The following is an 18,879-nucleotide window of genomic DNA, read 5'->3' as shown; positions in this document are numbered from 1 at the left end:
TATAACTTGGCACATAATAGAACCCAAGATAAACAGATAATCTGAAATGACAGAATTTGGATTATGCATTCCACCAAAGATAAATTAGGTTTGGCCCTAAGGAAAAATACTTTTGAGATATTTTACAGAAGGGCAAAGAAATTCAACTTAGCTAGTCCCTGCATTATAGACATCTCATATTAAATAATTATTACTATTGAAAACAGATTGGTTCTCAATAAGCAAGTTATTTCATGAATTCCCAAATTCATCATGATTTCAAAATGCTAACTTTTTCATTAGTAATCAAATCTTTATTGCTAGTGCATTGCATAATGCCTGAAAAAGCACTCAATAAATGCTTGAAGGGCAAAGAGAAGAAGGAAGAAAATATATCCAACCACAGTAATTTGCCTTTTCATCAATGGTTTTGCAAAAAATCAATGTTTCACAAATCAGTAAATAAAATATTGGGTAAAGGTTTGATGAGGATCAGGATATTTACAAAGTCAAAGTCATCTTCCACAAAATAGTTTTAATTACTTATTAGTTGTTAGGTACAAAATAACTAGTAAATATAGTGGAAAAGCTGGCAGATACTCTTACCAAAGTAATAAAAACTATCATTATCAGTAACAGGACACATTGACATTGCTTGTCTCTTTATTATGGACTATGCAGAAGATGATATCACTTTTGTGGTATTCATAAACAAAATCTATAATCATGAGGAAATATCAGGTAAATCTAAACTGAGAAATTTTCTATAAACTTTACCACTCTTGAAAATTATTAAGGTCATTAAAGTCAAGGAAATACTAAAGTACTGAGATTGAGACTGGAAATACATGGTAACTAAATGCAATGTTTGATCCTAGATTGAATCTTTGACCAAAAAAGAGTTTAATGGAAAACTCAGCAAAATTTGAATGGGATCTAAGAATTATATACTAATACTGTATTAATGTAATTTCCTGGTTTTGATGATACAGTTATGTAGAACAGTGCCTTTGCTTTTAGGAAATACATAATAAAGTATTATGAATTTAAGTGGTTTCATTTGTACAACTTAGTCTTCATTGACAGAGAAAAAATAGTTTCATATATCTATATATGTGATATATAATATATATTATGTATATGACTATATGGTATTTGTACACATAAGCAATTTATAGTATAAATTGCTATCTATATAGCATATAGTATATATATGTTAAAAAAAAAGATTTTCTCACCAGTACTCAAAACCATCAAGGTCACCAAAAATACAGAAAGTAAAAAACTGCCACAGTCTAGAGAAGACTAAAGAGACATGATGATTACAAGTAATATGGTATCATAGATGTGGTCCTGGGACCAAAAAAAAGGACATTAGGTGAAAACTAAGGAAATCTAAATAAAATATGGGTTTGAGTTAATAATGTTTCACTGTTCATTCATTGGTTGTTGAAAATCTGTGCCATCTTAATGAAAGATGTTAACAATAAGGGACATTGGATGTGGGCTATATGGGCAATCCATTACCTTTACTAAAATATCACTTAGGTCTAAATAGTTAGGAAACTGTTTAAATAAATAATAGAAAATATGGTCATAAACAGACCATTTCCATGGCCACTCTCATTATAACAAAGTCCAAGACTTGAACATATCATTTATTATAAGAAAAAGTTTTTTAAAGATAATAAAACTTTACTCATTTTTATTACATTTAATTTGTATAAATATATAACATACATTTGAACCAACTCTTACCCAAAAAATTCAATGAGGTAGACTTGTGTGTGTGAGAGAGAGAGAACGAAAGAGAGACCAAGGGAGAGATTCTCATACTTTGCTATGGTTCAATTTGGCTAAAGTTCAGCTTTTGGTTCCTGCTGATTGATAATATCATTAAAATGTTTTTAATCATTCATTTAAACCTTAAAAAAATACTAAAATATTTTAGAACCCAATTTTTAAAAATTAACAAGCACATTAACCTAATGGGTATTGTTGAAGGACATGATTATGCCATGTCAGGAGAAATAAGTATGACAGCATTTAAAGTAAAGTAAAATAAAAATCCTAATTTAACCTGCATATGATACCAGCTAATGTGAAATACCCTCTATGGTATGCCAACTATTGTACATGAATAATATCAAGATGCTCATCTTGATATGCTCATCTTTACATTACTTTTTATAATTCTTCATGAACCTATAGACATTCTATAGAAAAGTATTAAAAATATATATACACACACATATACAATACCGGCAATATAGTTAGAATGGATATAAGGTGTACAACTATTATCCTAAAAAAGGTGGTAAAGTTAAAATTAAATTAATAAAACATTTCAGCAAAGAGAACTGTTTCATGGTGAAAATATTCAGGCATATCTTACTTTGCAAATTAAGTTTTGGGAAGCAGGATTGGATAGAGCTGGAGACTGCTGGATATAAGCAGGAAGTTCACTATTGTCGCCATTCCTACCATTCACTGAGTCCCTAGAATGTACCCAGAACCACAGGCTTCACTCTAAATTTTCCATGTCCTATAGTCTTCAATCACTAACCTAAATACAGTGGGTTTTTTTCCCTTGAGGAAACTAAGCCTTTTAGAAATTGATCAATTTTCTGTGATTATGCATACAGAAAGTGATCATCCTGAAATTGGAACATAGGTAATGCTGAGTCCAAAGGCTTTGTTCTTGTCTCATAACTCTACCTAGCACAAAATTATTTTATTAAACTGTGAATCAAGGTGATAAGTTAGACCAAACAGCACATGTGACTCTTTTCGAATTAGTGTTAGTAGTATTCATGTTAATGGTCTTATTTTTTTATTCCTTACTTTTCAGAAAAACCTTATTTTAAGACATGGGGAAGAAATAAGTATTTTCAAAACTGCATGGAATTTTCTATGTATATCTGAGCTCTATTATTCTCTTGCCTTTGTACAATATGGTGATCCAGCACTCAGTTTTGGAGCGAGGCTGCCTCAGTTTCTGGCTTAGATCTGCCACTTATTAGCACTGAAATTAATAAATGCTTGGGCATTTTAATAAATATAAATTAATAAGTGCATCTCTATTTCTGTACTTTCTCGTCCATATAATGAAAATAATATACATAATTTGAGTCCATGCATAGATATGAATGTTTTAAATGAGATATTTCATGGAAAACACTTAGCATTAAAAAATGTACTCAATAAATGATAATTGTTAGAATTAACCTACTACTAATATTGTAACCCGTCCTTATTCCATTCAACTTCAGGAGATATGCTGCCGCTAAATTGGCAAGAAGATCTGTGCAAAAATCTTTCTATGAACAAATTTTGGTGAGAATAAATTTAAAATTGATCTGATATAAAGTTAGTTCCTAATGAGTATGCCTAATAATAAAAGAAGAAAATTAAATACAAAATTATCATGAATCTAAAGTTTACAGATATTTAAGCTCTTAACCAGGATATGATTTTCATTATACTTGTAATGTCAATAATTATGAGACAACTAGACTGTTCCTGAAACCCAAGGTTATTTAAACTGCTAACTTCACCTTCCTAATAGTAAACGGCATTTTAAATTTAGATTTATGAAGCATCCTCTAAAGTTTCCTATTATTAAGAACTTCAAGAACTTGATCAAACATCGATTTAATGAATTGACTGTGATGCACTTGGGACCCTCTGCACTGAGCCTCGTAAAGCTGCTCATGTAGGAAAGTCTTGTGGAAAAAATAGGGACATCTGGTCAAAGGGGACTATATTAATGTAACTTAATCAATATCACTTTAGTTTTTCTGGGACATGAAAAGTAGGGTAAAACTTCTCAAGCAGTATAATAGTCATATCTGAATAAATACATAATTTCCCCCTAGAGTTATGTAAAAGTGTTATAATTCACCCAAATACATAATTTCCCTCTAGAATTATGTAAAAAGGACTATAATTCACATATCTCATATTTACCAAGTTAAAAAAAAGTGTTTCTTTTGTTGTCATCACTGTTGTGTTAACCTATGTAATTTATCACAATACTCCAGAAAAGTTTTACGTGTTTCTTAAAAATCTTTACCATGTACGAGCTTCTTTTCAAATTTAACTCAAAACAAACTCTCACTCTTTTATCTCAGGAAAAATCAAAGTGAACACATATGTTAAATAACACTTTCCTGTTTCGTGACTGAACCATTCAGAATTCATTGATAGGTCTATTTATAGATCTCCTACAATGTGCCAGGCACTGTCAATGAACAAAACAAAGTCCCAGCTCTAACAGTGATTCAGTTCTAATGGGGAAGATACACAAGTAACAAATAAATACATATATGATATCAGGTGTAGATAAGTGGTATAAAGAAAACCCATTTCAGATAGGCTCTTAAAATAGTTACAAAATATATAGGAAATGTGTGATACACTGAAAATCTGTGGGGTGTTTTTTCTTTTCTGTTTTAAAATTTATTATATGTATTTACTAAACTTTATAAAGTAGATATTCTAATATTTGCATTCTCATTTTTTAGGTGAGAAAATTGAAGCAGAGAGAAAATTAAAAATTCTTTAAAGCTAAATGCAACTAGTAAATGATAAACCAAATCTAGTTGCATATTTGCTCTGTCTCCAGTTTTTGAGTATTATGGAGAAATCTCCATGAACCTTTTTGCACATATATTTTGGTGGACATATGTACTAATTTCTTTGGGGTATATATACAAGAGCAGAATTGCTGAGTCATAGGGTATCTATCTGTTCAACTTTTGTAGACAATACAAACGGATTTCCCAAGTAATTGTGCCAACTTACTCATCCACCAACAATGTATGCAAGTTATGGTTACTCCCTATTTTACCAAGACATGGGATCTTATTTCCTTTAAATTAAAAGCCTGAGGGCCGGCCCCATGGCCGAGTGGTTAAGTTCATGTGCTCCACTTCAGTGGCCCAGGGTTTTGTGGGTTTGGATCCTGGGTGCAGACATGGGACATGGCACTGCTCATCAGGACATACTGAGGCAGCATCCCACATTGCGCAAGCAGAGGCACTCGCAACTAGAATATAAAACTATGTACTAGTGGGGTTTTGGAGAGAAGAAGGAAAAAAAAAAAAGAGTAGATGGGCAACAGATGTTAGCTCAGATACCAATCAATAAAAAAAAGCTCAATTTAACTTAAAATAAATGGATTAATTGAAACTCCATTTTGCTAGGTCCTAGGATCAGGGGATTACTTATTAAAATTCATTTTCTATTTTTTGCCAGTTTATAAAAAATTACTTCTTTTTTACAAAATATTGATCTTGTCTCCAGCAAACTTGCCAAGTTCATTTTTTAACTGTAATAATTTCTATGTAAATACTCAGGTTTCTACATATACAATAATGCCATTTGTGATCATGAGAGTTTTATATGTCATTTTCTAAATATATGGGAAATTTCTAGTTTGTTTCTGTTATTTTTAGTGATTTTTAAGCTCAATCGCACTGTGATGAGAAAACATACTCTGTATAATTTCAGTCATTTGGAATATGTTGACACTTCCTTTATAGCCTAACATTTGGTAAATTCTCTTAAATGTTCCATGTGCTTGAAAAGAATGAGTTCGGTAGTTGTTGAGCATAGTGTTTCTTCCATAAGAACCTACCAGTTCAATTTTGTTCAAATCTTCTATTCCCTTACTGCTATTTTTTCTTTACCTATTTTGTCAATTATTGAGTGGTTTTGCATTAATTTTCTACCGCTGCCATAGCAAATAATCATACATTTAGTGGGTTAAATTCATATCTACTTTTCTATCTCAGAGTTAGATCAGTCAGAAGTTGGAGGCAGGTCTACCAAGCTAAAAATCAAGGTGTCTGCAGGCTGGGCTCCTTTCTGGAGACGCTGGGAATGAATTCACCTCCAAACTCATTCAGGTTATTGGCGGAGTTTATTATTTTTGCCATTTTAGGGCTAAGGGACCTAGGAGCTCCCAGCTGGTTTCCTTCTCAGCTCTTAGAATGTGCTTGCAATCCGCACTCAAGGCTCTATTTATCTTCAAAGCCTGCAAAGGCGGGTTGGGTCCTTCTCACTCTTTGATTCCCTTTGCTCTCTCCTTCTGCTCCATATTTTCAGCTGCCTCTTCCCTTGATTCTCAGTGGCTCCAGCCAGAGAAGGTTCTCTCATTTTTAAGGGCTCATGTGATTAGATAGGGCCCACCAGGATAATACAGGATCATCTCCTGATTAACTTCCATACCTTAATCATGTCTGTAAAGTTCTTTTGCCAAGGATTAGTGTATAGACATCTCTGGGGAGCTATTTTTCTACCTATCACATGTTTTAAAATATTCTTTAATGATAACAGATTTTTCTATTTTTCTTTTAATTCTTTCAATTAATTTCTACTTTATTATTTCTGAGGCCATATTATCAAGCTCAGTTGAATTCACAATTGCCATAACTTTGTGGCAAATTGAATCTTTATCATTATGAAAAGTTCCTTTTATTCTCAACCAATGTGTTTTCCCATAAAGTCCATTTAGTCTGATAATAGTACAGCCTAAATCAGCTTTTGCACGGTAACTGACTATGTGGTATATCTACTTCCATCTGTTTATATTCAAGATTTCTGAATTCTTATATTTAATTGTGTTCCATGTCAATTGCCTACATTTGGCTTTGTTTTTTTATATTCTTAGGAATTTGTATATCCCATAGGAAAAATATCACCTCATTATGGAAATTTCAGAAACCATAAAAATTTTAAAAATCACCCATAGTTTTAGAACTCTCAACTGCTTTTGTCCCAATGTAAGACAATTTTATTACACATATAAATTTTATTTTTTAAAAGTAATATCCAAAGCAAAGATGTTATTAATTAAATAGCCTAATTAAATAAACAAAATGAAACTATAAAATAACAAACCATAATTAATCTAAACAATATATAGACTAGTGAAATATGAAGAAAGGTACATTTTCTGGAAGCATAGGCAATATCTGGACTAAATCCTTTCCTTTCCAAAGTGGAAAGAATTAAATAGATTATAAGTAATCTCTATTTGAGTAGAAGGATGGAAAATATCACACTAATAAAACACATCCTACATAATACAATGAAATTGTGTACTACTTTTAATCTATTAAGAATTACAAAGCATATTGCAGTAAGCACATTTTCAAAGCAAAGTAAAAGAAAATGAAAAGCTATCTAAACTATAGATTATAGGCTTAAGATAACTGAAAATCTGAGTTTTTTCTCTCTCTCTCCCTTTCTCATTCTGTCTCCCTCTTTCTTCCTTCCCTCCTTCCTTCCTTCCTTTCTAAGAGACTGTAAACCATCTACCTGTCAAGAGAAATGCAAGGAAACATTCTTCCAGAAAGCGCCAACAAATTATCTCCAATAAATCACATCATGTCACAGCAGCAAATTACATTTAAGGTGATATTCAAGGTGATAAAGAGAAAAATTAATATTGACAAAAAAAAATTACCCCATCTGTGAAGAGATCATTAAAGAACAGGACAAATATAACCTATATATTATCTTGAGATTAATTCTTCATAGGCCCAAGGAAACATTATGTCTGCCTTGACTTGCCCTTGTTTACTTTTTATTAGGTCAAAAGGAGTTTTATGCGATGGGATGCATGTGTTATTAAAGACATTGCTGCCAGAAAATATTTATCTTCCAAAAATTGCTTAAGAATGATCAGTAACAATTAGACTGTGCAATTTTTTCTTCAAACCAACTAGACTAAGTACTTAATGAAACAATTGTCCAAAATTAATTGAGAATCGCCAATTACCCAAAGATACAAAAATACTTGAGATGTCTTACAAACAGGGAAATAGAAACCTTGTTATAATTCTTGCTCAACATTTAGATACAGCCATTAATGTTTTAGCGAATTCTTGACACACTAATAGAAGAACATGATTACAAAGAGTGTAAGAGACTGATATTTAAGGCATTCATAAAAGTACTGTGTGATTATAATATTATGATGTAATACCATAATTATAAAGCTTGATATTTGTTTTCAAAATCCGTTACATGAAAGTGGTTATAACTTAGCATTATAGGATGTCTATTAATAAGTAGGGTAAGGATGCTTGAACTAAGGACTTGCATTTTATTCTCAACTTTGTGACCAACAGTTTACTGTGTAACATAGCCATTCACGCTACTGCTCCCATCTTAGTTTTCTCATAGTGAAGAAGGAGAGTGACTAATCAGCACTTTAATTTTGGTGACTTCTTTTATAAATCTGTGATAATGACATTATACCTGTCTTTTGGATTGTAATGAAGTGTAAAATATTTTGACACCAACAATCCATTAAACTCTGCATAATTTTTTTTTGAAAAACTTTTAGATTTTTCTTGTCTTAACTGCATTAACTGCATGTCTTGTACTACAAGGGGAAATAGCAGGGAAAAGATCTTTCAGTCTTTCAGAGAGTGAAGTCGATTTCATTTAATTTATTTTACAGAAAGCATTATAGTTGCAGGAGATAGATACGCACACACACACAAACACATATGTGCATATATAATTGCAATGTATTTTCCCAATGAATATATAGCTATACATTAAAGCCAATTAAACTAAGATCTACTACTATGGAAGAACTGCTCAAATAAATGAAGGATGAGAAAACTTGCTAAATTTCACTTTTTACTTGTGATTATGTTTTGAGGTTTAAATAAGCTTTTGCTTCTTTTTGAGAAAATAGATATGAGAGAGTAGGAGCAAAATCAAAGGGGGAAATATGATCATCAATTACACACATTCTATACAATCAAACCATAGAAGATATGTCCATAGTATCAGTGGGATAAAATTGCCTTAGTTGGCTATAGGGAAATGCCAATGCAATGGTTTTTGCAATAGAAAACCATTAGGGTTTGGAGAAATTGAAGATCAATGAATGTAAATAGTCCAGGATGACTACAGAAATAGGAAATGGAAACAGGTCTTGAGTTAAACTTTAAAAGATGAAGAAAACTTGGAGACTTGCAAGGTAAGGAGGATCCTATTCTAACTGAAATGAACAGTGTGAGCAAAGCCCAAGTAATGGAAATATTTGTGAGACATGATGAAATTAATCTGAACAGAGTGAGGCATTATCAGAAAGAATTTGAAGTTAAGAATACATTGACAAAAGGTCAAACTATGGAAGGCCTCGAAACTCAGCTGATGGAAATATTTGACCTTTTTCCTGACAATAATGAGAAATTACACAATTTTTGAATAGGAGAGAGACATGATTAAAATAGTATTTGAAAAGGTTATTTTTCAGCAAGGTGCTGAAATTATTGGAGGGGGTAGTGCAAGTAGTCAAATCACATGGGATAATTTGAATTTCATATTGAACATTATAAGTTTCTTTATGAAAAATGAACTAAAGATAATTATCCAGGAACGGTTAAATAGGGTACAAGAACTGATTTTACAATTAGATCTACTGCCTAAGATAATTCATCTGACTATCACTTTATACCCAAATGAAGTTAGCACTCAAACAAACAAAGCAAAATTTCATTCAAAGAGTATACTTCAGATGCTCAAATAAGATGCTAAAATAATTAATCATGTATCATGATTAATTACACTAATTAGAATCTGACTGTTTTAGCAGAAACCTGTTATAAAAGGTAGCTCAAAAGGTTAAGCATTCACTGAACAGTAACTCATCCTGTTAAATTTAAAAGAAGAGTTTATGTTTTTAGGTAATAAAATCTAGGAAGTCTCAGAGTATGAGCAGCATCAGTTCTTCAATTTTTTATGAATAGAAGAATGTTGAGATAAATGAGAGATATTTTAAATAATTTCAAAAAGCATGTAGAGGTTAAAGGCCTAATGCTGTGTTTAATAGCCAAATCAAACTGATTTCCTCCTATAAAGTAAGTACATATTTTTTAAGATTAAAAAAACAACTTGGAAGTAAAGATGATTTGCTAAAATATGGACTATTAAAAATATGGTTCATTTTTGTGCTTCTAAAGTACACATAATAGGCGATGTGAGAGGTGCTTTAGAAATATTTTCTAACTTGATGGAATAATAAAAAATTAATAAAGTAACCATTGTTTAAAAAAATAACATAAAAGGAGTCTTTGGCTCAAAGAGAAAACATAACAGAGCAAAACAGTAAACAGCAAAAAGCATGTTCTAATAAAAGCAATAATATTACTTTTAAAATATTTTATTATAATTTGATCAGCATTTTCTTATCAGAATTTAGTTGTGCTTTATATTTAAATATTTTGAATATGCTGGAACTTGGTTTTAAATTGAGAAAATGACTTTAGTTAATACAATCTCAAATAAATATTTTCTTCCAGTATTTACTTACCACCTCAGAGATACAAAAAAAATTAGTTCAATATCTTACAATGAGAATAAATAGCTCCTATTGAGCCTCAGTAAGCATGTATGTGGATTCAGACATTAAAGTGTCCAATATAATCAATCATACCAATACTTTTCAAATAAACAATCTACCATTATACCTAAAAGAACTAGAAAAAAAACAAATGAAGCCAAAGTCAACAAAAGGAAGGAAATAAAAACCAGAGCAGAAATAAATGAAATAAAGACTAAAAAGAAAACAGAAAAAAATCAATGGAACTAAGACCTGGTTCTTTGAAAAAATAAACAAAATTGACAAACCTTTAGCTGGACTCACTAAGAAAAAAAGAAGGAAGGCTCAAATAAATAAAGTCACAAGCAAAGTGGAAAAATTACAATGGATACCAGAGAAATACAAAAGATTATAAGAGAATACTATTAAAAGCCATATGCCAACAAATTGGATAACCTAGAAGAAATGTATATATTCTTAGAATCATACAACTTCCCAAAACCGAGTCAAGAAGAAATAGAGAATCTGAATAGACCAATCACTAATAAAGAGGTTGAAATGGCAATCAAAAATCTCAACGAAACAAAAGTCCAGGGCCAGATGGCTTTTCCAGTGAATTCTACTAAATATTCAAAGAAGACTTAATACATATCTTTCTCAAACTCTTCCAAAAAATTAAAGATGATGGGACACTTCCTAACCCATTTTACCAGGCTAATATTACTTTGATACTAAAACCAAATAAGGACAATACCAAAGAGGAAAATTACAGGCCAGTATTGCTGATGAACATATATGCAAAAGTCCTCAACCAAATATTGACAAATAGAGTACAACAATACATTAAAAGGATCATACACCATGATCAAGTGGGATTTATTCTAGGGACACAGGGATGGTTCAACATCTGCAAATCAATCAACGTGATACACCATCTTAACAAAATGAAGAGTAAAAATCACATGATCATCTCAAGATGCAGAGAAAGAATTTGACAAGATTCAATATCCACTGTGAGGAAAACTCTCAATAAAATGGGTATAGAAGGGAAGATATCCCAACATAATTAAGTCCATATATGACAAACCCACAGTCAATATCATATTCAATGGTGGAAAACTGAAAGGTATTTCTCTAAGATCAGGAACAAGACAAGGATGCCCACTTTCACCACTCTTATTTAACATAGTATTGGAAGTCTTAGCCAGGGCAATTAGGCAAGGAAAAGAAATAAAAGTTATTCAAATTGGGATAGAAGAAGTAAAACTGTCACTATTTGTGGATGACATGTTTCTATATATAGAAAACCCTAAAGAATTCACCAAAAAAATATTAGAAATAATTAACAAATACAGTCAAGTTGCAAGGTACAAAATTAACACACGAAAATCAGTTGCAATTCTATACACTAACAATGAACTAGCGAATACAGTAAAGTTGCAAGGTACAAAATTAACACACAAAAATCAGTTGCATTCCTACACGCTAACAATGAACTAGCAGAAAGAAAAAAGAAGAATATAATCCCATTTGCAACTGCAACAAAAAGAATAAAATACCTAGAATAAATTTGACCAAATAAGTGAAAGAACTGTACACTAAAAATTACAAGACAATGTTGAAAGAAATTAAAGACATAAAGAAATTGAGAGAAATTCCATGCTCACGGATTGGAAGAATTAACATAGTTAAAATGTCTACATTACCGAAAGCAATCTACAGATTCAACGCAACCCCAATCAGAATCGCAATGACATTTTTCATAGAAATAGAACAAAGAACCCTAAAATTTATAAGGAACAAAAGACTCTGTATAGCCAAAGCAGTTCTGACAAAAAGGAGCAAAGGTGGAGGTATCATACGTCCTGATTTCAAAATATACTACAAAGCTATAGTACTCCGAACAGCATGGTACTAGCTGAAAAAGCAGACCCACAGCTCAATGAAACAGAACTGAGAGCCCAGAAATAAACACACACATCTATGGACAGCTAATTTTCGACAAAGGAGCCAAGAATATATAATGAAGAAAATAAAGTCTCTTCAATGACTGGTGTTGGGAAACTGAAAAGCCACATACAAAAGAATGAATGTAGACCATTATCTTATACCATACAGAAAAATTAGCTCAAAATGGACTAAAGAATGTAAGACCTGAACCATAAAATTTCTGGAGGAAAACGTAGGCAGTATGCACTTTGCCATCAGCCTTAGCAGTATCTTTTTGAATGAATGTCTCTTCAAGGTAAGGGAAATAAAAGAAAAAATTTAAAAATGGGACTACATCAGACTAAAAAGCTTCTCCAAGGCAAAGGAAACCCTGGAGAAAATGAAGAGACAACCAACCAACTGGGAGAAAATACTTGCAAATCATATATCTGACAAGGGGTTAATTTCCAAAATATATAAAGAATTCATACAACTCAAGAACAAAAAAACAAACAACCCCATCGAAAAATAGGCAGAGGATATGAACAGACATTTTCCCAAAGAAAATATACAGATGGCCAACAGACACATGAGAAGATGTTTAACTTCACTCATTATTAGGGAAATGCAAATCAGAACTACAATGAGATATCACTTCACTGCTGGTGGGAATGTAAATTGGTTCAGTCACTATGGAAAACAGTATGGAGATTCCACAAAAAAATAAGAAAAGAACTACCATATGATCCAGCTATTCCAACTCTGGGTATTTATCCAAAGAACATGAAAACAGGAATGCATAAAGATACATGCACCCTTATGTTCACTGCAGCATAATTCACAATAGCCAAGACTTGGAAGCAACCCAAGTGCCCACTAACGGATGAATGGATACAGAAGATGTGGTATATATACGTTTGTACGTGGTATATATGGTATATATATATAGACATACACAATGGACTACTACTCAGGTGTAAAAAATATGAAATCTTGCCATTTGTGACAACGTGGGTGGGTGGACCTTGAGGGTATTATGCTAAGCAAAATAAATCAGGCAGAGAAAGACAATTACAGTATGACTTGACTTGTGCAAAAGATAAACAAACACATAGATAGAGTTAACAGGTTTTTCCTGTAGCAAAATGAACTCCTGAAATCATATCAGGAGTCATCCAGACCTTATTTCTTCTACACCACTATTCCTTAAAGTGTTCTCCTTACATTTCTAAATAGTTAAGCCTATTATTATAGAGCAATCATTTCAAACTGTTTATAGTATACAGTTAGTTACATTTATCAATAAAAAGGACACAGAGAGTAAACAGAAACTGACCTCATTCACTGTGGCATAGTAGCTTTCATGCTTGAATGTGGGTGAGTTGTCATTTCTGTCTCTCACCACGATTCGAACTTCATGGTAGATAACAGTGCCCACTTTTTTGTTGATGCACTGGACTTGCACCACGATGGAGTGTATGTTCATTGGTGGCTGCAATGCAGAAATTGCATCTTTATAAAATCAATTGAAACTGAAGCTTCTCATTACTGTCAAATCACTTTATTTAATAAAATTTTCTATTCTTGTTCATTTTTAAATGATAACAACCTATTAAAATTGATCCATTTTGCACTATTTTAAGGACAGGGGAAGACAATCGTGATTACTCCATTGTTCAATTTTGTGTCTCAAAATATAGAGTCTCAGGTAGCATTATGTTCACAATTAGAGGACTGAGATGAATACATTCACACAGAATTAACACTGAGGTTTGATGGGATGAAACAAATTCTGTGCCTTCAAAAGTTAAAGAAGCAACAATATGAACTTCTAATTTATAAAAACGTTAATTATAAAATCCTTGGAGAAGAGAAATTGTATAACATTTGTGTTCATCTATATTTTTGCTAAAATATTATATGCTCACATTTGATAAAAATTAAAATATAACCAAAAGAAGAGAACTCATTCACAGTCCAACCAAATTTACTCATTCTATACATTCAAATGCTTATTGTGCTAATCTATTCCTCTCTCCAAATATACACCTATTATAAACACATACACAGTGAATATCATCCCATATTTGTAAATATAGATTTACTGTCACATTTTGCTGTATATGACTATGAAGCTACGTTATGCGATTTAATAGCACTCCATTATGAGTCTATAGCAGAATTTGTCTAAGTAAAAAACTTATAATGAGATGTTTTATGTTGTCAAGTTTTTTGTGTGTGAGAAAGATTGGCTCTGAGGTAACATCTGTTGCCAATCTTGCTCTTTTTGCTTGAGGAGGATTGTCCCTGAGCTAATATCTGTGGCAATCTTGCTCTATTTTGCATATAGGATGCCGCCACAGCATGGCTTGACGAGTGGTACATAGGTCCGTGCCTGGGATCCGAACCTGCAAACCCTGGGCTGCCAATGTGGAGCATATAAACTTAACCACTACACCACGGGGCCAGCCCCTATTATGTTGTCAATTTTTGTCATTATAAAAAATACTTCAATAAAAATTCTAGACATAACTATGTGATATCTTGTGTATTTTTTTTTTGATAAATTCCTGAAATGGGAAAAGTGTGATCAAAGGGGCACTTATTTACTCAGATCCCTTGGGTAAGGGCTTGCAAAATTGAGATGAACATCTACACCTGTTTGACTCTAAAGTGTTTAACTCTACAAAATATTCCTTTGTGTGATATTTTAAATCTTTTTTGACCTTATAAAATTTTTCCCTAAATATATCATTTTAGCAGAATGATCTATTCAGACCACCCCATCTAAAATGTCACGGCACCAGCCTGCTCTTTCCTTTCAACTTCTCTTCTCCCTATTTATTGTTATTTATTGCATTTCTCATCTACCACTTGGCATATTACACATTTTATATATTTGTTTTATACATAAAACAAATTTCACTAGACTGGAAACTCCATACAGCCTGGGGTGTCGTTTCAGTCATGACTAAATCTCTTTACTTAGTAACTAGCACTGTGCTTAGGAGAGGTGATCGTGTACTACCCGAGTCAAACTAGTTGACTTCCAGTCTTAGTTTCATAGCCTACTAACTATATAATCTAGGTGCAAAATCTCTCTGTGCTTAGTTTGCTCATCTCTGAAACATGGATAGTAATAAACACTGATGATATGTTAGAATCACTCTAAGTATTATAAGAAATTATGACGTGCTAGGCACATATTAACACATAACGGATGTCAACTATTTTTTTACTTATAAAAAGCTAAATTTCCAAAGAAGTGAAAAATGCAGAATCTATAAAATATGACCTATCCTAGATTTTAAAATAAATTATTAAATATTTGTATTAAAAACAATTTAAACATATAGCAATTATTACAGAAAGCTAGGATAGATTCCTTAAAAATGCCAGTTACCACATTTCTAAATGAGCAAAATGTTGTCGAAACTATATCCAAACTGAAGCAAACAGTGTTTAGTCTCTAGATATTTTTATGGCCAATAAAGAAAAAGTAGTTCAATTGATTTGTACCTGGTTGAATAACTGTACCTAAAGAGAATATATTGAAACATTATTATCATATGGAGGAAGGTATCTAGTGAAGCATCACATAGCTTTGTGTTCTCATATCTAATATCATTTCACTTTTAATTGCTGACATAAATAAAGGCTTTAAAGTCATGTGTATAAAACCTGTGAATATCACAAAGCTAAAAGGAACATACAATACATTTAATGACAAAAATCGTTTCAAAATCATTTTAATGTCAGAATAATAGGTTACAAAAATGATATATTTTTACAGTAATAAATTTATCACCTTATTCATATTTGAAAAAAACTTAATTACCCAAATATAATAAATGGCTACAAATATTAATGTGAAAACGTAATTGTGAAATTTTGATGAATAAAAGATGAGTTTACATCTTTTATTTACAAGTTTTACATCTTTCCAGTACTGCAAATGGGCCACTGGAACATAATACGAACTTCATATTCATTAATAATAGCTGCAGAGATCAGTGGATTATAATAAGCACCATATTATGGGCAAATAGGATGTGCAGTCTGAACACCTTGAGAATGTGTGATAAAATGTGAGGATGTTTGGGGCTGGGTTGGTGACATGGTGGTTAAGTTTGAATGCTCTGCTTAGGTGGCCCGAGGTTCACAGATTTGGATCCTGGGTGCAGACCTACACACTGCTCATCAAGCCATGCTGAAGTAGCATCCCACATATAAAATAGAGGAAGATTGGCACAGATGTTAGCTCAGTGACGATCTTCCTCACCAAATAAATAAATAAATAAATTGAGGATATTCAAGCAAAATAACACAAGATTAACCAGACCTCTGAATGGTTCTTATGAAAAGATCCATTAGTTTATTCACTGGAGTCCCAGAGAGCAGAAATAAGAACAATGAATAAAAAGTATTATAAAGCGTATATTTTCAATATAAATAGAGGTTTTCCACTAATGCAAAGCAGCACAGAATAAAATGGATGATCCTATAAAGCAAGCTCATGACTGAAAATCTGCAAGCTTGAGGCTAAAAGATCATTTAAAAAGACTAGGTCTTTGAAGATTTCTGGGAGGAATTCGAATTAGATGACCTCCATCTTTACTATCAGTTTAAAAGTGTTTGCTTTAATAGGCTTTTTAAGAAAAGTCCTGCATATTTCCATTGTAAAGTAAAAAACAGAATAAATACTTGTACTTTTATCCCTTGGCAAACCTCTTGGAAGACAATCAGGTGAATTATGTTCTTCTAAAGTTATTTATCTTCTAAATATTACAAGAGAGACCTATAAAACCATTTCCTCTCAACTTCTAATTGTATATTGAGTGGTAGCACTGGGACAGAAAGGTCACCATCTTTGCAGGCAGAGGATCGGATGCACTGTGCACTGAGCTCCCACTTAGTTCTGCTAAGTGCCCATAAATTAGATATAACCCGGTCACCTGGAACTCTCGTCACTCTCGACTTTAGCTCCCTATGCAACTGTTGGTAGCATGGATGGAACTCAGCTCACCATAAATTCCAACCATAATGGATCACGTTGAAGGCAAGAATTCCCTGTGGCTAATATATAACACACATTGTAATTTCACGTTGGAATAGATTCTATTCTGTGGTATAAGAAGGTCATAAATATATCAAGCGTAGTTCTACTAAGTCGATTAGTGAGAGTTTAGGGACTCCAAAATGCTTAGGAACATGTTCGGGAAATTTGGTTTATCGTTCATAACTGGTGGCATAAATAAGTTATGGTAATTTTATTTTCTCTAATTCTTTTCAATTGCTTCATTCATGAAACAAAGAAAAAAACTATGTATAAATTCTTTTGGGGTAATTATTTAAAATAATTAGCATTCATATACACCTAGACATGCAAACGATTCTTCCAATTTAAAAATGCATGTGTAACATAATACTCTGAAAGTGTATTTGCATATTTGTATGTTAGTGCATATATGTGTGTAGATTTTGATATGCAGAGATAAAAGTTCAAGAATGATACATACCAACAATTGATGGAGGTTATCTTTGAAAAGCAGGGCTGAGAGTAGAAAATAAAGGAAGAAAAATTTCCAACAAATATGTATGAATTTTGTAATTTGAAAAAAGACAAAAGTAAAAAATTTTGTTATGAGTTTTTCAGACAATCATTTAGGATTTAACAGCAAGCAAAATTTTTATAAGGAATTTATTGATGTAAATGGTGTCGATTATGACACACATCTTCAATCTTAAGGGAATTGGAGTGTTTTCTAGAAACTGCATTATTTGGAGAGCTTAATGATCTGGGGGGAAAATAAATTTTTAGCAAACCTGTATAAAAATCGATTTTATTTTTCATTCAGCAAAGGCAAAGTTTATTCAATCCTCACAGGAATGAGAAGTTTTTGTCATGATTTTTCTTCCTGTGTACTTACTGCCTTTACAAAATGAAAAGTCTTCATCATTTCACAAATAAGCTGGAAGACGGTGAAAGGAAATAAGACATGACGTGTTGTAGAAATGATTTTTAAATAATGAAACAAACTTAAAGGAAATGGCTGGCCAGGGTTATGAGTGTCCTTCACAAATTAAACTTTGAAAATGAATGATATATTTAGAGAACTTACCCAAAGAAGAAAGTACTGACTTGAAAATATAATTAAGTACCTATAATAGTTGATAAATTTGTAGATTTTTCACAATCAGTTATTAAGGACATTCAGCTTATTTAATTGTATTTATTATATTCAAAGTTCAACTTGGGTGGGATTAATATGATGTCGTCCTTGTGCACTAAGTAAATCCTGTAAAACTGACGGGAGGTGAACATAAATAACTATAATTCAAGTTAAAAAAGAGTTTTGGAGACTTTGGAGTTTAAAGCAAGGAATTACACATTAGTGTTACCATTAGGAATTATTTTACGTAGACAGTAGCATTTAAGACATGTCTTGGTAGTAGATAACATTCATCTGATAGTAATGGATAAAGGGGATTTCAAAGCATAGGTTCAAAAGTGTATCAGGGAAGCCATGATTAAAAAATAGATTGAGGGGCTGGGGCTGGCCCCGTGGCCGAGTGGTTAAGTCTGTGCGCTCCGCTGCAGGCGGCCCAGTGTTTCGTTG

At 32.2% G+C, this 18,879-nt stretch overlaps 1 protein-coding gene across 1 annotated transcript in view; it reads right to left on the bottom strand.

The window, feature by feature from the left end:
- The window catches only part of PCDH15 (protocadherin related 15), an 874,042-nt gene that overhangs the window by 452,483 nt on the left and 402,680 nt on the right, over window positions 1-18,879 (bottom strand). The window contains exon 6 of the mRNA XM_046654051.1: window positions 13,596-13,751. Within this exon, the coding sequence (XP_046510007.1) occupies window positions 13,596-13,751 (156 nt within the window). The remainder of the gene's footprint in view (window positions 1-13,595; window positions 13,752-18,879) is intronic.

Source organism: Equus quagga, chromosome 2, assembly GCF_021613505.1.
Source record: "Equus quagga isolate Etosha38 chromosome 2, UCLA_HA_Equagga_1.0, whole genome shotgun sequence".
In the NCBI taxonomy this organism is placed as follows: domain Eukaryota; kingdom Metazoa; phylum Chordata; class Mammalia; order Perissodactyla; family Equidae; genus Equus; species Equus quagga.
Note: the sequence above shows the minus strand (reverse complement) of the source record. Positions and strands in the feature narration are given on the sequence as shown.